This window comes from Hyposmocoma kahamanoa, unplaced genomic scaffold (genome assembly GCF_003589595.1).
Source record: "Hyposmocoma kahamanoa isolate Upper Pololo Valley unplaced genomic scaffold, ASM358959v1 84, whole genome shotgun sequence".
NCBI classification, from domain to species: Eukaryota; Metazoa; Arthropoda; class Insecta; order Lepidoptera; family Cosmopterigidae; genus Hyposmocoma; species Hyposmocoma kahamanoa.
Window position 1 is genome coordinate 5,230,654 of NW_020654229.1, and position 25,081 is coordinate 5,255,734.

Genomic DNA, 25,081 nt, shown 5'->3' on the forward strand with positions numbered 1-25,081 from the left:
AACCCCTTTGATATTGTGAAAAATCTACAAGATTACAATTTACCTTATGTTTTTTGTACTTTATTTACTTGCTTTCAAGGGCGTGTTCTTTGTTTAAATCTCACCTGGTTATAAGCGACGATATGTCCGATCATGACACGCGAAAGTCTTTTGAAAAAGAAAAGATATTTGTTTTGGATTAGTTCAAAAATTAACTATCAAGTTTCGTATTAATTCATAACTACGTTGAAGGAGCTAATTGCTGTACATTGTTGTCGAAGTGACGTGCAGTAAAATTTATGGAATGTTTCATTTTACGACACAACTCGGCATTTGTTTTTCAAATTCGAAGTTTTTAAAAATGAAATCTAATACGATCGTCACTTAGCAGCGACGACAGTGAAAATAGCAGTTTAAATATGACTTTTTATACTACCCTTTTTTTAGTATCTTTCTATATAAATTTGTTTTTTGTGTGCAAATAAAGTATAGTAGGTATATTAATTTTCATTGCAATATTCGTTGCATTGAAATATATTAAGTAAACATTTTTATTTTCGTTGTACTAAAACTTGCAATACTAGTTATAAATCTAAAAACATATACATGAACTCGATTTTGATTTTATTTTTTTCGATAATGAATTGAGATTTCATCTCACTATTGTAATCTGTCAAATCGGCCATCATAGCGTGCCTGTACTTTAGTAAAAAAAATATGTACAGAGAATAAATCTTGGTCTAATTTAACTTAATCCTGTATAAGGCTAGTACAACGTGCTTAACTGCACCACTTTCTATTGAACTGTCAGTTAAGTATTATATATTCCTGCTATATCATTTGCGGCATAGCTAGGTGCTAGGTGCAGTTAAACCATATGGATGAAGACATTTAACTCTTGCTTTTGTTTGTGGAAAGAGGATAACCACCTGTTGTACTTTGTCTTTTTGATTGTCTTTTTATTTTCTTCTGAGAGATAGATCGACTATTTGAACGTGCGTACGACTTGAAATTTCTATAATGTATGTACACAAAACATTTGTGAAATTCAGTAGTAGAACTCTCGGTGACGCTGAAGGAAACATGCCCGTCGAAGATAGAAGAAGAAAAGAAAGAAAATACATTTATTTGTACACCACACAAGAAAAAAAGAAACAACACGGAAAGAAAAATAAGAAAAACATTCATACTTAAGACACAAATAAATAATTACGGAACAAATCACAAACATACACCACAGATTATTTAATTAAACATAAAACATTAAGTGTATAATCTCAGTACAGAGTTCTAAAAAAACTGACCTCAAAAGTACGTGGAATTACGTCTATTTGCTAAGTTTTTTTGATATATCCCCTAGTTCGCCACTATACAGGACTTGACACTGGAGATAATAAAAATCGGTTCTCACTACTCAAAGTATATTGAGAGGAAAACGCCTTGAATTGGAGAAATAGCAAAATCAACCATTAAAGTAATTGCTCCTAAATTAAAGTTAGGCGCTATTTATAAAAATGAATCTTCATGCGTGAACAGCCACCCTTCGAGGTGGATGATTTTCTTCAAAATGAATTGGGGCCACTATGGAAGTACTCCATTTCCAACACAAAAAGAATCCTGAAAATCGGTTCACAACTACCGGAGTTATCGCGTAACATACATACAAAAAAAGAACATACAGTCGAATTGAGAAACTCCTCTTTTTTTGAAGTCGGTTAAAAATATACTTTATGTGATGCCAGCTGCGGTGACGAAAGGATGAAGTTCACGACCGTAGCAAAAATTGGAATGAAAGCATCTCCTTGGAGGAGTACCGTGACCAGCTACTCTGACGTATATTAGGCTGATGATGAAAACAAAAAAATCATCATGAGCCTATTTATGCGTCCCACTGCTCTGGTCTCCTGTCAGGTGAGGGTTTAGATCATAGCCAGTCACGCTGGTCCAATGCGAGTTTATTGACTTCACTGGTCTTTCTTCTTCGATGTGCAGGTTTGATCACGATGTTTTCCAGCTCATGGTAAATGTTAAATTAAATTTCGCACATAATGTCCAAAAAACTCAGAGGTGCGATTGCGGATTCGAACCTCTTACCGCCTCTCGGCATCTGCTTGAGATGCGGTAGGCCAAACTATTAAGCTACCGCGGCTATAAAATGTTAACGACAAAAAAGAATAGAAATAAAATTACAAAGACACGACAACAAACTCATAGAAAAATATGTGAGTTCCGCTGATTCGTTCCGTGACTTAGTTGGTATAGCGTTCTGGCATGCTAGAAGACGTCGGTTCGAGTCCGGCCGGATCGAAGGAATTTTTTCTGAGTGTTCGATCTTTGTATTAATAATTATAACAAGCTAATGGAGTAATTTCACATATAAAAGAATTGAATATCAATTCAATACAAATTTAAATACAATGAATAGCGACATCTCTAACCAGGGCTGGTAGTTGTAAAGGTGTCTAACTGGGTGACGAAATACTTAAGATTTCTCATAGATGGCGCTACGGCTAAAAAGTCGTTGAAAAAACCAAATACAAAGACACGACAACAAACACATAGAAAAATTCGTTTAGTCAGCTGGTTCGTTCCGTGGCTTAGTTGGTACAGCGTCTGGCACGGTATGCTAGACGTCGGTTCGAATACGGCGGAATTGAAGAATTTTTTTCTGAGTGGTCGATCTTTGTATTAATAATTATGACAAAAGGAAGCTTAGAATGAATATGAATTAATAGACAAAAATAAAGAATAATGTTGGAATCGGTTTCATTGAGTCAATAAGTATTACGTAATAAGTACGTATTTGCTATAGGTTTTGACGCTTGCCTTGTAGAACACCTTCAGCCCACAGATAGGATTGTAATTCTAGTCACGAACAAGTCTGAACCACTCCTCAAAGATACCGTAAAAGGCTCTAATCTAAATAGGCAGCTCAACTAGTCTGAGCACTTCAATCACTTATCAATTTAGATCTATGAATTTAAAAAATAATAATATTATCTATGACGAATGTAATTAAAAATCAATTATGATATATTCTGGTGCGGTATTTTTTACTTATTTACACGTAAGGTATAGATTCAGGAGCTTTTGTTGCTATGGTAATAATAAGATCGTGGTCAATTAACATATATTTTCTATTGTTACAGATTTACAATTCGGCACCCAGACACGCTCCCTGGGGGACTTCCAAAACGTGTCATCTAATCACCCGTCTGGCGACACAAATTCCAACATCATCACATCCCACCAATCCTCCGCCTCCCATTCCACACAACGCACCCCACCACAATCCCCACAAAATAATAAAAACAATGAAGAACCGTTAGTAGCCTTGCCAAAAGCCTTGGTCAAATCCGAAGACGATTTTGACGTAAACGAGTACTTCGCAAGACTTCACGGTACGAGATATGTCAGTGCGCCTCTAAATAGTTCTTTGAAAGAAGATCAAAATGCGAATTTGGAGGCAACAGACGAAAATTTAGAAGAAATTAACCTAAACGAACCTGAAAAACCAACCGATGTACCGCAAAGTTTGACTGCTGACATCGCACAAAACTTTTCGCAGCTACCCACAGTATTACCTCAAGTTGCAAGTGCGGTATTTAGTTCATTTTCAAATATGCTGAGTTTGAAGAGTCGTGATCAGACTCCCGATGACGTGAAGAATACTTCAGGATATCAAGATGTGCAGTTTGAAAGGCCTGGCAGTACAGTGACTTCAATGCCCATGATGGATGATTTTAGAGTTAAAGAATTACTGCCACCACCAAAGGAACCGCCTGTTACTGGTAAGTGGTTTATATTTTTTCTTTCCTACACTACTTTTAGTCTAGTGACTAAAGAACATACAACAATTATAAAGAAATAATTTAAAGCTTGCAAAAAAAATTGTTTCAAAAATTCTATGCCCTCAAATTCTGGAAGCGAAACGAGCTTTATTTTTTATGGTGATACCCAAATGACTGGACGAACAAGTCGTGCGCGTTATTGGTAAGCGACGCGTCACGCAGAGCTTTAAATCGCCAAGATCTGAGGGGCACTGCCACTGCGCGCGTCACCCTGAAACGTAAGTTGACAAGTCCCATGTAATACTCATTTTATTATGTCTGTGTTTGTGTACACATGTGTATATATGCATATTTGCATCTATCTTAAGTGGCCACAATCCTTTATACGTTTTACTCTCATGTTATAGTTAGCAAAACGTGTAGTTTGTTTCTATTTTAGATTAGTTATCGTAGTAAGAAATTGAGTCGTGTTGAATCTAATGATATTTCTAAAGTATCATAAATTATGAATATGATACATAAATTTGGGTAAGCATCTCAAATTTTTATTATTTAGCCATTACATAACACACCATTTCTTAATTGTGTGTATTTGATTGCGTACATAAAAATGTCAGTGTGTCGTCTGTGGTATTTGTTTGGTGCGCCTGTGACACACTCCATGTGCTCCACATAATACAAGCGCCTTGGCTGTTCTCAGCCACGGCATAATAACAGAGTGGATGAGAGGTGGCCCATTCCGTATCTTAATTTTAGATTTAATTTATTTTTGTTTATTTTGTAAGCACAATTTAATCATACTGAATACAAAATTTCTTTCTTTCTTTCTTTCTGTTACTACTTGGCAGCAGAAACAGCTAATGTGGTGTTGTACTTCCTTGGACGAACTTTTTCACAAGGAACTCTACAGCTTTTTGGACATTCTATGAACGGAAATACTCGGCTGTTGTTTACAAACTGATCCAAATTATTAAGTATTATTTACATTCGTTGTTAACTGACTTCCAAAAAGCAGAAGTTTCTCGATTCGACGGTATTTTTTCTGTGTACGTTATGCGATTACTCCGATATTTGTGAACTGATTTTGATGATTCTTTTTGTTGGAAACCTGTTGTTTTTTTGGGGTACCTTAGTAGAGGTATCATTCGAATTTATAGAATCTGAAGAAGAGCGAATTTGAAGAAAGTATCCCACGGCTAAAGTAAACTCGATTTGCTACTCGAGTCAGCAATCACGTCAACTCGAGAAATTCGACCCATCGCTAACCTATGTACTTCTCCTAGCTCCCATCTATATACCGAAACTCCTCAAAATTGGTTCGAAAATGCGCGCGTAATGTGGATTAAAGAGCGCGAGCGGAGATAACTGCGCGAGAGCAGTCGACAGCTCGAGCAGTCAGTGTATGCCTGGCGGTTGCTTGACTCCACGATGAAATTTCACCGCGTTGCAAACCGTCCAAAGCAGTCACAACTGCTGGAGCGGTTTGGTGTATGTGTGTACATAGAAGACTGTAGTTTGCTATGTGGTCGCAGCTTGAAGCAGGCCTTAGATGGAGAGATTCTCGTGTCGAAGATACGATTATCGAAAAATTATAAAAAACTCCTCCTACTCCTTGTAAACAGAACTTGAAAGCAATAATCGTATTTCGAGTTTTTATGCCAGGCTGTTGCTACCATGAGTGCAGTGCGCAAGGTTGTTTTGATTATCACTGTTTTTCTAAGACAAAATTTAATGAAACGAGAACGAAAACACACGTTGGGTTAAGAAATGTTATAAAATTAAAAAAAAATTATATTTCTTTACAGTGTAATATGAGTGCAATGAACCTAATATTAGTAGCAGTTCCAAATTTGAATGACTTTGCGTCATTTTGATGTATGTCAACACCACAGTAATCACTGGACTCGAATGATAATTCTCGCACTCAAAACTATTATTATTTGTACGATAATTGTATGAACTTGAAAAAATGTCATACAAGGTTGTGTTTAGACAAGTCGAAAACTATCTCCTTTTGTTTACTTATTAATTTCTCTGTGTAATCAGTCGAAGAGGCGATTAAGTTGCTTGCGAATCTCGTATGACATAATCGTAGGCGAGATTTTAGTTCTTGCCTGAACGTCCACATTATGATACGATCTTAGAATAATTACGCATAGAAACCTAGCCTGCACACGCTAAGTGAGGCAAATTGAAGCGCTCCCAATGGGCCTACACGAGCGGGCGGGCCTTCAGTGCTCAAGGTCAACTTGCACCGCGAACAGCTCAAGAATTTTAGCTAAAAATGACGAAATGTGCGGTAAATGAGTGTAAAAATACGTCAAACAAACATAAAATAGATACTAACATCACATTCCACAAGGAAGTAACGCGTTTCAACTTGTATTTTTATATAAATATTCACTAAAACCGAAAATTAACCTACTACTAAAACTAGCCTACATGAATTTGATTTTTGCCTCACTTGTGACAGTTCGTTTGATGTGAAACTATCATTCTATGCGTTATTATTCTAAGGATACGATAATGTTATGGCGGTTATTGCTTGCGATAATCGCGTACGATTTTTTGTCACTCTCTCCATCTAAATGGACCTTTAATTGGCATAGCGTCTGATACGGTTTGCTGAAAAACGTTGATTCGAATCCAGCCGGAACGAAAGAATTTTTGCTTAATGTTTCGATCTTTGTATTAATAATTTAAAATGCCTTTGATGAATCATGCATTGACGGTGTAAGCACAAACAACGTTGACCCTAAAACAGATATTTAATGGCAGCGAGTAAATCGACGCAGTTTACTCGATTACCATATGTAGTTCAAGTAATTTATATAATTACGTGTAGTTTTTGACTTACGTTACGAAGTATCTGCAAAGGGTCAGTTTATATAAGCCAATATTGACGTAATATTCTTGTGTATTGTAACCAGTGGTCGGAATTGAGGGAGATAAATTACCTTAAGTATGAACGTTTTCTTAGTATGGACGTAACCATTTCATCATCAATGCGTATAAAATTTCTTGTTTTATTGTTTATTTTCTAAGCATTCCAAATGTTTATTTTTTTACCTACAGAAACGCAACTACAATATTATTTTTTGAGACAATAATTTGTAGAAAATACTTGTTCACGAAAGTTCATGCTACGTCCCGCTCGCACGGTAGCACCGCCCCTTTCGCACGGGCGGCATGACAAAAGAAAGTAGGGCCGGATGGTATAAATATGACCCGGAGCGGGCGAAGCGTCATTCTCTTCCAATCCAGACCCACGACGCAACAACGCATGACAGGATCTCTTCTAATCCACAATGGCAATGCGACGACATATCTGAGAAGCCCTCAAAACTTCTGTCAAGTGTGGGTCGTCGAAGGTACCCACGATATTTAATAGGAAATAATCATTTGTTGCACATGTATACTAATTTAAATAAATAATACGCATATTCAAATACCACAGAGTTTATCCCCGTTCTCCGTCACACATACGTCCGGAACAAACTATGAAATAAATAATACGCGACCAAATTAAAAGACGCGAAAGTCTTTGACCAGTGTGTGTTGCCAGTGACCACATATGGATCGGAAACGTGGTCCCTCACTATGGACCTCATAAGAAGGCTCAAGGTCACTCCGCGGGCAATGGAGAGAGCGATGCTCGGTATTTCCCTACGTGATAGAATCAGAAATGAGGAAATCCGTAGGAGGTCTAAGGTAACCGACATACCTCGAATAATTCCTCAGCTGAAGTCGATCCGATGGTCGTTAGGGCGGAAAGGTTCTTCAATGGCGACCGCGCACCGGACGACGCTCAGTGGGTAGGTCCCCACCAGGTGGACCGGCGATCTGGTAAAGGTCGCGGGAAACCGATGGATGCGGGCAGCGCAGAACCGATCGTCGTGGAGATCGTTGGGGGAGGCCTGTGCTCAGCAGTGAGCGTCGTATGGCTGAATGAGGATGTTGATGATGACAGTAATTGTTCCGGACGGATATCGGACGCAGAATGGGAGTAGACTCCCAGTTCCCGAGAAGTCCCTGGATTTTTAGAAGGGAATGTCCACGTTATTCTTTAGTTTACCTAAATTAACTCTCTCAATTCCGATCACTGATTATAACGTATAATTTTATTTTGTCGTAAAAAGATAGGTGCTTTGTCCAAACTAATATTATCAATGCGAAAGTAACTCTGCCTGTTACCCATTTCAGGGCGTTTTGTCAGACCTTTTACGCGTGCAGTCTGTGGACAAGCTACACTAAAAAGACGGCATTGATTCTGCATGTTCAATATAATAATGGATTTAAGGACTGTTTCTTCTTCTTCTTATTTAAGAGCTAGGTTCTTTTCGGTGGAGTAATCACCAATCATCTCTGTTTAGCGCTATAGCCTTGACTTCCTGATACTACATGACATTCACTTTTTCCTTTACCTGATTTAAATAACTTCATCTCGGTCTTCCTCTGCCTCTCTTTCCTTCGATCTTCCCTTCTATTATGTTTCTAAGAAAACTGTCCTGACGCATCAGATGACCAAACGTTTCCCCCTTCGGTTCTCTATTTTTCTATAATAATACGCTTCTCCTTTCATTTACTATTCTTAACATCTCATTGGTCTTTCTTTAGGTCCAACTCATTCCCTCCATGTTTTTCCAGCATCACATCTCAAATGCCTCCAATCGATCTCTGTATCTCTGTGTCATTGTCCACGTCTCACAGCCATACAATGCAATACTCGAAATATACACTTTTATCAATCGTTATCTGGCCTTTTTTAAAATGTTTGCTTTTAATAGATGTTTTTTTATTGTTGAAAGCCGTTTTAGCCATAAGAATAAAAAACAACAAAACAACAGAAACTATGTCCGAAGTACACCTGGAATGACAAGCTATCAAACTACCCAACTATCTAAAGTTAGTTATTTCATCCAATGATTTGTTCCTTAGCTTTATGATTGGTTTATCGTTATAGGGTTTTGGATTTTTACAATTGGTGAGTACTTTTGTTTTATTAATATTCTGTACGGACCGTTTACACGGGGCCAATATCACTACTGTCACTATTACTAGACAATTCTAACAAAACGGTAACTATCACTTAAACCCCGGAATATGGCGGATTGCTATCTGCGATTGCTAAACAATCAATCCGATCGAACGAAATGTTAAAATGGACAGATTGGTTATTGACACGAACAAACTGCCATTTTCGAACAGAGGCCTATCCGTGTTCTGTGATCCACCCTCTCAAAGATAGATTGATTTTTAAGATAGCTCTCTCCGGACAACGTCTCTAACTCAATCCGGAGATCGGTTATTGGCATGCTTCACCCAAAAAATGGATTGAAATATCAATCTTATATAGCAAAATTTGGATTAGGATCGATTATTAATTTCGGGCGTAAACCAAGACGTTATTGGCGTCGTACAAATAGAGACAATCCATTATGGAGTGTCTCCAGACAACGATTTGTAATATTTCGGGCCAAAGTAATTTAGGTCGTCGGCCTAGTCTGAATCAAACACGCTACCACAACTCAATCTTCTTATTAGGCTATCAATATGATAACTTTTTGCTTACCAATAAAATAAACAAAATAGTATTACAAAGTAAACTATTCCGGAAATACATTATAAAAAAATAATATAGGTGGTATAATCATTTTGACCTTTATCACGAGATCAGTAGAGGTCATTTAGATTTACTCATCGTATGTCGTGGGAAATACGCTATGGTGGGGCCCTTAAAATGTATCTCGCTTACGTGGTAAAATAAAATGGTACCTATGTTTATATTTTGAAATTTAGAACTGGAACAATCTCTTTCGTCAAAAATTAAAAAAAATACCATTACATATTTTGTACTTTCAAACGAACCTGTTGAAAAAAAAAAACTATATTTGTACTTTCTAATCTTGCTGTAAGACACCATTGCGATCTGTTTTAAAAGTTTTTTTTTTTGTTAAATTACATATCAAATGTAATTTGTGTCTTAAAAATCTTTAAGTGCCTTCAAATTAGATCTAATAGAAGCGCTTTGGTAATTGTTAGTTCATTAATTGTGTCTGCAAAGGTAGCGCGCGTGTCACGACAGTGGCGTTGCAACTGCACTTTTATATGTAGCATGGAAATTAGTAGTAACATCAAGTGACATGAACAAGTGAGTGAGGAGATGAACAAGTCGTGCGCCTGATGGCAAGCTACAAGCCTGTCCATAACAGTTACAATGCCATTCAGAAATTCAAATCGCAAAATCTGAGGGGCGCCGCCACTGCGCCTGTCACCCTGAGAGCGCGTTCCCACTATATCGTGACGACAGATTGTCGTGCAGTTTACAGTGTCGTGGCTTGTATATTTAAATGAAGTTGTTCATATATAGCACGACACGGTTAAACGTCGTTCACGATGTTTTATCTTTACAACGACAAACTGTGTGTCACAGTGGGAACAGCTAGAACGACAGTCGTCAGACGATAAAAAATCGTCCACGACAGATAGTCGTGATATGGGAATAGGCTAGACACGACAGTCGTCCAACGATAATAAATCGTGACGACATAGTGGGAACGCGCCCTGAGTCACAAGTTGACAAGTCTCACGTGCCTGTAATTTTACCAGCACCCTTATCCTTCAAAACCGGAACACAGTAATGCTGACATTACTGCTTAGCGGCAGAAATAGGTAAGGTGGCAGTACTACCCTGGACGAACTCTTTCACAAGGAGTTCTACTGCTACTAAATATATTATACCAGGTTCACCATCAAATACAGCTTCTGTTACTAAGCATGAAACACACAGAGAGGGCGTGCGGGTATAATTCCGTCCGACCCGACACGCGCCCGACACGCGCCCCGCCAGCACCAGCGCTCTCGGTGTGTTTCAGGCTTTACTCGTTTTCTTGCATTGGTAAATACATAATAATATATATTTTTCACCTCGCTTTCTTTCTCATTCGAAATCTGCGCGCAAAAGCATTCATTGCACGCTGACGTGGAAAAACTTTTTGAAATTCAAACTTGACGATGGACCGTGGTGCACTTAACTTTTTCTTTTGATGAAAAAAGAAAATAATGACACGTTCAACTACACGATTTGTCGTACATTACTATTTATGTAATGTAAATCCGTTGGTATATTTTATTCTTATTATTGTTGACATTGAATTGACAATTAAATTATTTTAATTCGTCGAAGAATAAAATAATTTCGATAATCACGTAATGACACAAAATAAAAGTATAAGCAAGAATAAAAAATTATGAAGTGTAAATTCAGAACGCATCCGAAGATAAACTAGTTTCTTTTATTAAAAAAAAAACTGATGTTTTATGGTTCAATTGTTTTTCTTTCATCTACCATTTTCCTCGCTATAGTGAGGTGAAAGTTGTATGTTTCGCTCGGCAGCAAGGTTGTTTTGCGACTCGTGCCTTGAAAACCTCGCTGCGCTCAGGAATCTATTTTCGAATCTAATCTTGGCTTCTTTCGCTTGCTCAGGTTTCAGGTTTCTAACAAAAAGTTTTGAAATTCATTTTGAAGGCTGAGGTTCAGAATACGATTTGTAATACAATTCATCACAACACGTTATTAAAAGTTACTCAAAATGAATTCGTTAAAAGATTAAATTTGTGTATCCAAGAAAATGGAGCTCATTTCGAGCAACTAATTAGTTAGATTACCATTTTTTTCGTTTTATTAAAATACGTTAAGGTTTCATCGCTTTTTTTTTTTCATTTAATTAACCAATTTTGTGAGAGAGATTTTATTCTTATAATTAACCCTATCGATCGATGCAATAAAAGTGCAGGGTGCAATTTTTTCAGATTAAAGCGGGTTCGATTCCCGCGTGTTGCTAGAAATTTTGGAAAATCTATGAATGAGTTTTATTTCTTTAAAAAAATAAAGGAATGTTTCCTTTAAGTAAAAATTTCTATCTCCAGTATTAAGAGTACTTTCCCTCCAGGTGGCATTACAAATTTCCACCCGGTATACCTAGTGTATTTGTTTGTTAGTGTATTTCCACCCTTTGCCTCTTTATAAGAATGAGAATGGAGAAAAATAATTATAAACATTTCAATTGACATTTTCCGTTTTCGTTTCGTAATTGTTTCTCTGTGTCCGTCACGTATAAAACATCTGCAGTACAAAATTAACTCATGTCGATACTGTGTCCCTAGACGACATATAACGAACTGCTGGTGTATAATACCCTTAACTACCGATACTTACTAGTTATGAACGATGTAAAGCGCTGTTCCAAATAAGAAAGCAGTACTAGATGCGCCACAATAGGCCTCACATTATGTTCAAACCGCCGACAGTGGTCATTCCGCGAGTGCAAATCTTAGCACCGCGATGCAGAATTTGCGATATCGACGCCAATGCCATATAGCGGTGCGCGACGGAACTAATTTGAGTCGTTGCATAATATGTGATTTTGTTGCACTATAAGTTTATTTGAAAAGAGCAACCCCTAGAGATTTTTGCTCTTCCTTGTCAGGGAAGTCAACACAGTGAATGAGCAGTAATCGTTTTAAAAATTACGTTTTCACGTTTATTTGATTTTAACCACAACCTTTACTTGTTCACAGGTACATCAAACTACAGACTCCCGACAAAGAAGAAATACGCACAAATTCCAGGTTTTACGTCTAACACACAACCCGTCTACAATCCTATGACGCAAAATGTTTTCCCTCAGTTACCACCCTCAAGAAGTGAAGTCCAAAATGATGATCCGAACAAGTTTTATATGACACCTGATCAAGGAGCTGGCTTTTCAAGGAATATTGGACACTTTGAATCTAATAATAGCATTTTGAATCCGTTTTCAAAAACTAAAGAAGATAATAAACTCGTCACGCCTCCAAACTCTCCTGCCGATGGATCTAATGCATCTATAGTAACATTAGGTTCTGGTTTGACTAATTTAACATCTATTGACATGCAAACTGGAAGTCAAGTAACTACTTTACGACAAGGGTGTGTATTGCCATCGCAACATGCAACAGAACAATCATTGATACATGGAAATGTTATTGAACCACTTCCAGTACAGCAAGGTTCTATTCCTCAAAGGATTATAGAAAAATCATCAGTTAGGACAGATATAGGATCAAGTCAACCACCGGGATCTTCAGTAATACCTCCTCCTCCCATGTTCTCAAGTCAAACCAGAACAGACATCCAACCCAGTGTTGGTAAGACAGTCCTGCCACCTTCAGTAGCTAGAAGGGTAACTTCAAATCATCCGTTTATAAAACTTCAGGTTCAACCGGCTGCTTATGCCGAGACTCTATTTGTACCTGATCCTGTAAATCATGATAGTTCTGAAACAGCGACTTTTGCAGGTGTTATAGACACGTCTTCTATAAAGCTACCATCAGCATTTGCTTCTTTTGCACCTGTAGCAAGTCAGCCGACAGTGACTCCAACAAACGTGTCAGAACCGTCAGTATTAAAAGATCAAGACACCTCAAATCCAGTGTCAATTTTTACATCTGGTACCCAAAATGAATCACCATTACCGTCAGCATTTTTAAATGAGACTATTGCGCCACCTCCAATGTTTAACCCTGCAAGTATACAGTCTCTGTCAAATGTACCATTTGGGTTACCGTTGTATTCATCAGGACCTGCAACAAGTTTTCAAACGACTTCAATCGAAACTACTAATACTCTTCCAGCTACATCGCTTTTGACTGGGATTCAACAATCTGCATCACTTGTATCTAAACTATCTGGACCAACTACATCAATACCACTAGAGCTCTCAGAATCAAGTCATGCTAAACCAACTCAATCAACACTTTTTGGACCAGTGATGCCTTCTGTACCTCCGGTTACAAAAGTATCTAAATCACAAGCACCCATAGCGCCATCACCTACTATGTTTGCTTCAATGGTGCCTCCGCCTGTTTCTTCTAAAGCCCCAACGCATCCACTGTTCAATTCAAGAAATATACTTTCTAATATACCAGTCCAAGAAACTCCACCTTTATTCTTAACACCAAGTATACCTTATACAGAAGCAAATCATTTCTTTAATCCAAGTGCCATAGAATCGAATACCGCTAATCCTCAAGATTTATCTAGTGAACAAGTTTGCAATGCTGGTCCTGCTTCAGAACCGCCAAAACACTTAACTGAGCCACCTAAAGCAACTGGAAACCTAAACTACCGAATGACAAAGAAAAGGCCTCAGTATTACTCTGGGCCTATAGAAGGAATTGGAGCTATAAGTAATAATATAAAGCCTTTTATTCAACCTATAGAAAGTGGTGCTTTTCAAGGCAGTTTTTTTACTCCACATCAATCTGCTCCAGAGATTCAGAGCACTCAAGGTGAAGACAATACACAACCTTTTGATATAAGCCGACCAATGCAGCAAACAACGTCTTTAGCTCCATTTGACTTAAGTCAAGCGCAGAATTACAATGAGCCGGACTATAATACGGCATTTGATTTAAGCAGACCTACTGCGGAAAAGTTTGAACCTCCTAAACAAGAAACGAAAGGTTTCGGTCTTATTGGGTCTTTGAAATCTAAGCTCAGTTCTATAGATATCAATAAGATCCAAAGTAGTGTAACGACATTCTTTGATCCTGCTTATAATAGTGCGCCTAAAGAATCAGAAAGCATACAAGAAAACACTACTTATGTACAACAGCAGCCTGCGTATGGGGAATATGGACAGACTCAAAGTAATAATTTCGAAATTTTCGTGCCGTTTCCTGAACAAAGTGATCAACAAAACAATCAAAGTAGATATCAAAGTCTCGGTTCATGTAATCAATATCAAGATTATTATAGCAATCAACACAAATTTGACTCTAATGCACTACAACGAAGTTACAATACACCAGCTAGCTCTGTACCGGAATTTCAAACTGGTCCTATAAATTACAATGACGAAAATTCGTCAGCTGATTATGGGTATGATAAAATATTCTCACAAAATATTAGTCTGTCACAATCATCTAGCACCAACTTTCATAGCTCTTTACAAGAAAATATAGATGAGCAGTCACAAGAAGCAAATTTAACATCAAATCAGACATATACCTCATTAAGCAATGATGAACATGACCAAAAACTTCCATCTGTGACTGATATGCAAGGTCAGTTGTCTGACATGGTAGTTAAACCACCGCATTCGAATATCTATGCAAATTTCCCAATGGAAAGCAAACAAAATAGTGAAACAATATCTCCGTTTCCACGATGTTTAGGTCAATTTCACGAAACATGTACGCCTGTATTAAACGACGAACAGGAACTAAAAGAAGACGTAGCTGTAAAAGATATGAAGCAAGTAGATTTCGATAAAATATTTATTCCTAACTTTATCCAAGCACAACCTCCATCCTCTATAAGTTTCTTCGATATGCCACAACCATTACAAACAAAATCTGAAGAGATTGTTCCTAAAGTACCTGAAAGTCGCCATACCCAAGATGTATCCCATGTCTTTGAAAAGTTTAGTGGTGAAGATAGTTTTGTTACAGAATCAAAGCAAATGGACCATGCCAAAATACTGTCGAGTAACCCATGTGATTTCTTTTCAAATTTTGAACCCTTAAAATCGAAACATCAAGGGATTTTAAGTTTCGAATTGCAAAGTGACAGTGTAGAAATAAAAAGAGACCAGGGTGATGTGCCACTTGAGCTATCAGTTGATTTAAATCCAGACTTAACTATGTCTTCTGCTCCCTTGTTTGGTCTTTCAACTATGCTTGCTATCAAAACTAAAGAATTAAATGATTTAGAAAATGATATGAAAAATTTAGCACTACACGGAGCACCTAAAGAGATTGATTCTATATTCAATCGCGACAAAAATACTAGTTTCTTTGAAAACATTGGAAATTCTGAAGCTCAGGAGTTTAAGAAAGATGAGATACCTGATTTAAATATTTGCGAAACCTGCAGAGAAGTTAATAGACCAGAAGACAGGGATGAGGAAACTGATGACCTAACAACTCAGCTAATCGAGAATATTGTATCTCCTATTCAATTGTCTAACCCAGTTGAAGTCCCTTTAACTGAAAGTAATACTCCAGTTGAAGATAGAGACGATTTCGATCGAAAACAATGCGAAGAAATATCTCACATCACTGAAGACACTATTGAGACGTTGCAAGTACAATCTGCGACAGAATTACTAGATGATCAAAGTAATAACGCAAATATTCGAGCATATGGTTGGTCAATAGAAGAAAGAACGCTAGATGTTTTTAAACATGAACACGATTATGATATGCCAAATCCTCAGGTCCCTATTGGATTCATTGGAAATAATTCTCTGTTTACAAATGCAAGTGATGAAATTAAAGCTGAATTCTATTCACATGATGAAACCCCTGTAGTTTTATCAAAACAGATGAGTATACCATCAGCCCCACCTGAAGAAGATTCAAAGTTAGATGACGCAGGGTTGGACGTTCATTCCATAGAACAGGACGCTAAGGAAGACTTTCCAATCTTTGAAGAATTTGTCATCGAACCTTTAGAAACAGATGATGATAAAATAGAACACAAAGAACGAAAAAGTTCCGAAGACATTCAAGAAGTAGATTCTTTTACAAGCAGAGTTGAAAAATTTAAAAAATTGGAAGAGACAGGACAGCAATTAGAACAAGGACATCAATCTGCAATGATTGACTTGATATCCACTACTAGTCCTTCATTACCAATAGCATCTTACTTTGATACGGGAAATTATGCCGCTGAAACTCACTATCAGTCGCTGTATACTCAGATGCGAGTGCCACCAGGCTTTGAAGAAGAATACCAGAGAAGACTAAGTAACGCCCTCGATCCTAATAAAGGAGATATTTATAAGGACATGTCTCGTGTTCCTGATACAACCACTCAGACTGCGGCTATATTTTCGCCTACATTTAGCATGAGTCCATTCATTCAGGACATAACTGTAGCTTCCGTGGCATCAAAAATGTCTGAATCAATGCAAGAATCAACAATTTCAACCGTGAGCATACAAGAAACACCTGTAATGACTAATATTACTTCAAAGTTAAATACTATTTCCGCAATAAATCCACCTACTTTTGGACAGTTATCGTCGAAAGTTGGAAATATTTCTGCCTTAGTGAAGGAAATTTCGGAGCACCAACAGTTGTCCGAATTAATACCAATTATTAATAAACGAGATTTGATTACCCCGGATACATCTCAAGTTTCTGGAGCTCGTCAAGGAAATTTTGCAACTACGTCAGAAATGCAAGCAGATATTCGTAAACTGACACCGTTTTCGCCTGCATATGCCTCTGAAAATCCGTTAAGAGAGGAAGAATCTAATACATCAAAAGACAATAAACCTTTAGCTCAAATAATTCCTGAAAACTCCCAAACACATCTTCCTGACCCTTTTAATTTCTTTTCCAGTATCATACCTACTGATACATCGGAAGATAATTCGGGTTTCAATAGACTAGCTAGTTACTTCTCGTCGCCAGATAAAACTGAACATACCAAGACTTTTTTTGAGCCAAGTCAAGGACAAAATTATTATCGACATGAATCTAAAACCCCCGACTTAAAAAATATAACAGACGATAAAGTTACCGACCCTGATAAAATTTTTTTTGGACACAGTCAATGTCATAACATATATAAAGAAGATCCGCCAAATATATTCAATATTTCACAAGAAAGATACGTAGCTAATCTAAATTTGATGAAAGAATTGACTTCTACACAAAATTTAGAAATATCTTCCGAACAAATTGTAAGAACCATAAACTATTTCACAGTTGAATATAACAGTGAGTTACTAAAATCACCTACAGAGTTTACACATAAAAATGAAGATAACAACCGTGTTTATATAGACCGTGAACTAGAAAATGTATTTATCGATAAAACAGAGTTAATAGAATACGATGATAATGAAATCAATGATATTATAACTGAATGCAAACATTGCTGCAATATAAAATATGGATATATAGAAAGATATTATAATATATTTCGCGAACACTCTATAACTAGGCCAATTAAGGTAAAGACCTGCATGGACACGGGATCGCCTCCTAAACATACCGCGATGGATAAAGGTTCAGTGTCGTCTAAGAAATCTAAGAGTGTGTCGATGGTTGATAGTTTTTCTATTGAAGAAGAGTCTAAGGATGGTGTAATAGTTGACTCGGATAAAGAGGTTGGTATTCGTTTCCTTCTCACTACTTTTATTGCTATTGCATTTTTGTATTTGTTGAGCTTATAGAAAATTCCAATAACTAGATTATCTAAATAGTTTTCACGAACATCAAATCAGCAGACCAGTTTTTTTACGTGGAAAAATCCTTCTGGATTTCGGTCTCCTGCCAACTAAAACCCCATGGTGTTCCGTATCTGCGCATTGACAATGGAAACGCTTCCGTGCCTGTACTGTAGGCCCCTTGCTAATTGAATATAGCTGAAGAAACTCCACCCCATCGGTCACCGTCGAATCATGTAAACGTAGTGTGAAGAAGCATTTGGCCAGACCGGCAAAGTGATAGTGACGGAGTGAAGATATTTGTGTTTTCCATCCGTTACTCTCATCCCTGGACTGTATTCGCACTTTCCATCAGGCGCGGTGCAGTCATTTTGCCGAGTCACAATAAAAAAAAATAAAAAAAAATAAAAATGTACCTAACTCGACGTTGCCTAAGTCAACGTGACTTGACCTGATCAGACTGATTGTTAATAACATTTAGGTTGTATGTCACGATCTTATTTAATGTGGTGTCCAGTATTGCCACGACCTTTGAAAATTACTTGCAATACCTGAAAAGTTACATTTTTGTCGCTAAAGTAACATTTTCGTTTTTTTTGTCAAAGTCTAAAAAAGGTAGCTTTAACATGTGATTGGTAGATTTAATTTTGAATGCGCCATCTCTAAGTTACTTTGATTGATTTGGACGCGTACCTAAACTATTTAGAATTTATACGTACAAATACAGTTAAATTAGGAAAAAATGTCATGTCTCAAAAGTTACGAAATACATTTACAAAAAATATAAGAAATGTAACCATCTGGCAACATTGGTGGTATTACAAATCGTGTTTCATATAAAAAGTACTTTAATACCCTCAACACAAAAACTACACAATTTCAGGATCCAATTTTAGATCGATAGAGAAAGAGATTACTTTGAAATTCAACCCCAGTTACTTGAAATGTTTTCTCGAATTAAGTTTGTCACAAGAAAGAAAACTACAAAAGTACGAAGCTATGTTTATATAGGTACATCAATAGCTGATGACATTGGCTGATGTAATAATGGATCTAGAGTTTCAAAGGCACTTCTTTCTGAATGTTAGATGACTATTTCACCTACTCATCCACTGAACGTGGCAATGATTCCAAATATTATTTACACTGTTTGGATCTGATAAAAACAGTACATAAGGCAATAGAACTTTGCGCATTTTCGAGAAAAAAATATTATATTGTATATAAATATATCAGAAACCGATAAACTTATGAAATAATAATAATAGACGACTCAGCATACCTTGCTTGATCATTGACATAGTGCACTTAAATCGCTTTAAATATCAAACGTAAGAAATAAATGTTTCAAGATTGCACGTAAACTCACGAACGTTACGGAATAATTCTTATTTAGCGTAAAGAGCAAACTTTGAGCTAATGTACTTCACAACTGACAGTAGTTAGCGAATCAGTATTTTTACGCGTGTTGTGGTACTTGTCCCACATTTCGAAAATTGAGATTTGACCATTACCTTGTGTGGACGGGCCCCTAGTGTGCATCGCGTTGACTTGGACTTCAGCAACATTGGCTTTAGCGCCAGTGTTGTCAGAGCTGTTCTTGTTATCCAAATTTGAAACCTGATTTTTACTGTTGCAAGAATGTAAATTTAATGGGAACCCAGGTGCTAATCCCTTTGTCATCCACTATTTCATGGCCTTCATGTTTTTCTTAACTAAATTCTGGAGTATAAATATTTTAGAACCGATCCACTGCGGAGTATACTCCAGTACGTCATCATTGGTTCTACCGAATCGACATCGAAGGGAAATCAACATGGAGAGGCTTCTCCGAAGCGGACTCCAAGGCTTTGGAGGCAGCTTTTAACAGCCGTGAGTATATTTGACAGCAGAACCCTTTAGACGTCAAATTAGACACAATCAGAAGGGAACTAAAATTTACGTATCCTTCAAAGAGTCACTGAACTCTGAATGCTTGGCCTCTTTTAGCGGAGCTGGACGACAAGACCCTGGTGCCAACTGATGGTGGAAGATTTGACGTCAACATCATGGAGAGACTCCGACTTGCTGTTTACTGGTCAGATAAACCTGCTAATGTTAGGAGGTGAGCAACTGAAATAACTTTTACCGAGTTCGAAAACAGGAAGAGGTTTTCAATTCGACTGTTTTTTTCGTGTATGATTTCAATGATTCTCTTTTTGAGGATACCTCAATGGAACACCCTTTCAAATTTGAAGAAAATAGTCCAGCTCTAAATGTGACAAATTAGGGGATATTCATCCCCGGCTAACTCCTCTTTTTTGCATCATCGGGGATGAAAAATAAGTATCTATTTTTCCAAAAAATATTCCCAGTTACGTTTGATATAAATGATGTGTTCTTGACGGATATATGATTGATGGTGGGTGTTTTTTCATTGTTTACGTCACATAAAACAGGTTTATTTTAATTACAGATGATTTTGAAATTAGACTATTTGGGAGATCTCTGGACGAAAAGCATTTTGAATCTCCCGTCTTTTCTTCTTGCGATTAACTTTGAAGTCAATAATTGTAACTTTAAATAACCGACCTCTAAAGTTTGTGAAATCTTCTATTTGCCAGGTTTCATTAAAATCGGTTAACGGAAAGTGGGTGAAATCCAATAAATCGGATTCATCCCCTAGTTTGCTACCCTAAACGCCCAGTTACACGAGATGAAAGATTTCGCGCGGCCGCCTAGTTACTACGCCTTCATGTACATTGATGGCGAATCTGAATTTTATTTACTAGGCAACAACATTTAAATTCCTCTGAATAATACAACCGTGCGGTCCAAATTCAAGCCAGTCTCGCGTGCCCGAGACGCTCATTTAAGTTATAATCTCAGTACAGAGTACTAAAAAAACCGACCTCAAAAGTACGTGGAATTACGTCTATTTGCTAAGTTTCATTGAAATATCTCCTAGTTCGCCACTATACAGGACTTGATACTGGAGATAATAAAAATAGGTTCTCACTACGACACTACTCAAAGTATATCGAGAGAAAAACGCCTTGAATTGGAGAAATAGCAAAATCAACTAAATAATTGCTAAAAGTAATTGCTCCTAAATTAAAGTTAGGCGCTATTTATAAAAATGAATCTTCATGCGTGAACAGCCACCCTTTGAGGTGGATGATTTTCTTCAAAATGAAATGGGACCACTATAGAAATACCCCCTTTCCAACAAAAAAAGAATCATGAAAATCGGTTCACAAATACCGGAGTTATCGCGTGACATACATACAAAAACAAAAAAAAAAAACGTACAGTCGAATTGAGAACCTCCTCCTTTTTTTAAGTCGATTAAAAACGTAAATGCTAAATAAATAGAGCGTATTTGGCCATGACAGTCAGACGCACGCGGTCGCTGTGCGACGGCAACGCGGACTCCGCTCGGCGACCGCGCGCGGGTTGACCGCGATGAAATTCGTGTCGTATAAATGCGCCCTAATGGTGGAATATTTTCTTCAAATTTGAATTGGACTACAACTGAAGTGCCCCCTTTCCAATAAAAAAAGAATCATCAAAATCGGTTCACAATTGTCAGAGTAATCGAGTAACATACGAAAAAAATTGAGAACCTCTTAATTTAGGAAATGAAACCATTTTTGCGGATTTAAATCCGCGTATATTTGTTTTTTCAAACAAACCGACGTTTCGGGCCCTTTACAGGTCCCATGGTCACTCAGTCAACCGTGACCCATTCTTACAAATATTTGTATTTTCAGATGTAGCTGGTTCTATAAAGGCACCACGGATGCTAGATATGTTCCGTATACAGAGACCGTGGCAGAAAAGCTTGAGGTATGTTTTAAACAACGGGACGAATGAGTTGTTCCAACTGGTGGTAAGCGACATATCAAACCAGTTGCAGTGCCACTCAGAGCTTTAAATCCTAAAGAACTGAAAGGCATTGCCACTACACCCGTCACACTGGGACATAAAACTGACAAGTCCCATGTGCCCGTAGTTTCCCCAAAAGTCTTAACCTTCAAAACCCTAACGCAGGACATACGAGCGTGTGTTTGTCCCGTCTCTTGGTATCATAAAAAAAACAAATCTTCTGAACTTGGAATTGCAAAAAGACTCAACTGATTGTAATTTCCAAAAGCAGTGTCATAACCACGGAAGAAAAAAAACAAAGATTACTATCAGAATCGCTGTCACTAAAACTCACGCTTACATAATGTTGAACACTATGAAATCTTCGTAGTTTCTAATTTAAAAAGATGATGTCGCAATTGTGAACTGTTAATATAATTTAAACTTTAGCCAGTTGGCATATCGTTGAAAGTTCAATATGCCTATTATTGCCAGTTACATTTTGATTTTATATTGAAATTTTATTCAATGTGCTGCAATCTAGCGGCAATAGCTGAAAGATGCTAAAGACGCCTATTGACGTCCTCCAAAACTTCTACCATATTGCAGCCTTATAAGGTTTACTTTCGTTCATTATAACAAAAATTTGTTACAAACAGAAAATGAAAAATTTATTGAAATAAAATAAAATAAAACTTAACGATAATATGAAACACGAGATAATTGACGTACAAAGCGATAATGGCGGACTGTGCTCAAGTACATGGAACTGCGCGTACTGTTGGCACACGCACTGCCACTAAGCACTTCTACTGTATTTATTGTTCTGTGGTCATGACTGTGAGTGGGTCCCTAGAGAGTACATAAATACAATTGTTTAGGAACGCAGTTGACTGAAGACTGGGACAATAAAACACGGTCACAGTGTGTGGTGACAGTAGTTCCGTGGACGAACTCAGAAGGAGGAACGATTACCACTATACTCCGTTTCAATCCATTTTAAATAAAGAGTAAACAAACAAGTAGCTTACCCGACCATAGACGGTTTAGTGATGGCCGATTTAAATGCCAACTACAAATCGATTAATTAATGGAATGAATCGATTTGTTTAATTGAGTTATACTAGCGGTTTTTCTTACATAGCTTATAAAAGCATATTTAAAATTACCGAAATCATAATTTTAAATCCTCCTGCAAATTCTTACACTTACACAACCATAGACTGTTCATACCTTTATAGTTAAAACATAACCTCACTTTTTGACTATCATTTTTCAAATACGGTTTCACGATGCTATGCAAACGAATATTGTTGCAAAAAGTGATGAGATATCAAGTCAAAATCTTCGAAATACACTTGAAAGTGTTACTTATACGATTTATTGAGGTAAACTCAACTTTTAGTCCAAAATGGATTGGAACAGACTTGGACAGACTCCCTTCGTAATTTCAGGAGGAATACAAACGGGGCATGAGTACCGGAGAATGGCATAGACGTCTTGTGCTCCCCAACAACGAGCTGGTGGTGATGCATGGGCCAGCCGTCATGGTGCACTTTCTGCAGAGCAGCGCTGCAGATGCTTTCAGTGGACCCACTGTAAGTATTGTTGTTGTGGCTCGTGGTCCAGGAGTTCATATACTGTGCACACGACTATCGAAACTTACTTTACTTACTTAAATTTCATTCATAAATTCCGAAAAATAACGTGTTTTGAATCAAATTTCAAAATTCGATCCTACGGCCTGTGCTTGAAAGGCGGCAGTTCAAAACATTATGCTGCCATGGCTTCCTTTTGGGATAATATTTGATCCTCATAGATATAATTGATCCATTGTAATTGTGTACTTTTTTTAATAAACGATATTTTTTTTATGTTGATACCTATATATATTAATTGTTCCGTCTATATTTGTTTATCTACGGATAAGTCGACCTCTCCTACGTAAAATATAGTATGTCGAAATTGCCAAGTTTACAGGGGAACGTTTTAAAGTTTTGAATTCACTGAAATGAACGTAACACGCGACTTTAGCATTTATCGCTTTTATTCCCCAAAGCGGATTAGATGATCACTCTATGTGAGCAACGCTCCCCTGTAAACTTGGCAATTTCGACATACGATACTTTACGTAGTAGGGGTCGAAATCATAAATGGATTGCATTCAAAGTAATACTATCATTATGTTTAAGCATACTAAATTAATATATGATAGTCAAATAAATATTTGATCCCTTTTTTTTTAATATAGGTCAAATCATGGTTGCGCCCTCCATTCAGTAGGTTAGGTTAGTATATGAAAAAGCAGCGAGTGCCAGAAGCGAATTTGCTTGCGTTTCCGAAACTGGTTTCATCTCTTTTAATGCTCATTTGTCTTAGTTTTGAGCCTAAAGCTGAAACTATCAAAGTTAATTTATACAAATCAAAAAACTAGCTCACAACAGATTAAGTTAAAAATGATCAATCATTGAAAAAGATGATTTTGCAAATTTTAAATGATCATTTAAATACATGCTCTTCCTTTGTCCATAAAGAGTTCATATTTCTCCACTAACCTAACCAAATCATTATCCTGAATCCCATCAAAATTCAATCCTAGATGTTCGCTTTCGGGAAACGCGTATACCGCAACCCCCCGAAGATCAGCGTGGCTCGGAACATTCCTCCAAAGGTCGACCACCTGCTGCTACTTGTTCATGGCGCTGGAGAATATAGACATCAGAAGGAGAAGACTGTTAGTTCCTTGCCTTGTTCCTATCCAGTTCCATCCATTTCATTTACAGCATCTTATATCCTTCTTTCAATCTTCATTATTGATAAATAAATTAGAATCTATGATTATGATAAACTTCCAGAAAAAAAGTTCCTTAACGAAAATGTCGCTTCTTGAAATTTAAATTTATTATTATTGAGTCCTGATTATAACAGGTGCAGTGCCACTCAGAACTTTAACATAAGTTGACAAGTCCCATGTGCCTGTAATTTCACCAGCACCCATACCCTTCAAAACCGGGACGCAGTAATGTCCACATTAGTGCTTGGCGGCAGAAATAGGTAAGGTGACAGTATTTTCCTGGGCAAACTCTTTCACTAGAGCTAGTGTTTCTAACGTTTCACATAACAACAATTGACTAATGTAGGCACTTTTTTCAATCAACTTGCTGTTGAATCTTGTTGAAATTATCCGGTGTGCAGCGCGAAATAACTGTTACGTCAACTATCACTCCCCCGCACCGC

The 25,081-nt window shown here is 37.3% G+C and overlaps 1 protein-coding gene across 1 annotated transcript in view; it reads left to right on the top strand.

Moving 5' to 3' along the window:
• Window positions 1-25,081, top strand: part of LOC113234423 — a gene marked incomplete at its 3' end in the record, with an annotated part of 144,456 nt that overhangs the window by 101,047 nt on the left and 18,328 nt on the right. The window contains exons 2-8 of the mRNA XM_026469734.1: window positions 3,129-3,770; window positions 12,351-17,938; window positions 19,741-19,870; window positions 19,988-20,102; window positions 21,751-21,826; window positions 23,299-23,442; window positions 24,444-24,594. Coding sequence (XP_026325519.1) covers window positions 3,129-3,770; window positions 12,351-17,938; window positions 19,741-19,870; window positions 19,988-20,102; window positions 21,751-21,826; window positions 23,299-23,442; window positions 24,444-24,594 — 6,846 coding nt within the window. The remainder of the gene's footprint in view (window positions 1-3,128; window positions 3,771-12,350; window positions 17,939-19,740; window positions 19,871-19,987; window positions 20,103-21,750; window positions 21,827-23,298; window positions 23,443-24,443; window positions 24,595-25,081) is intronic.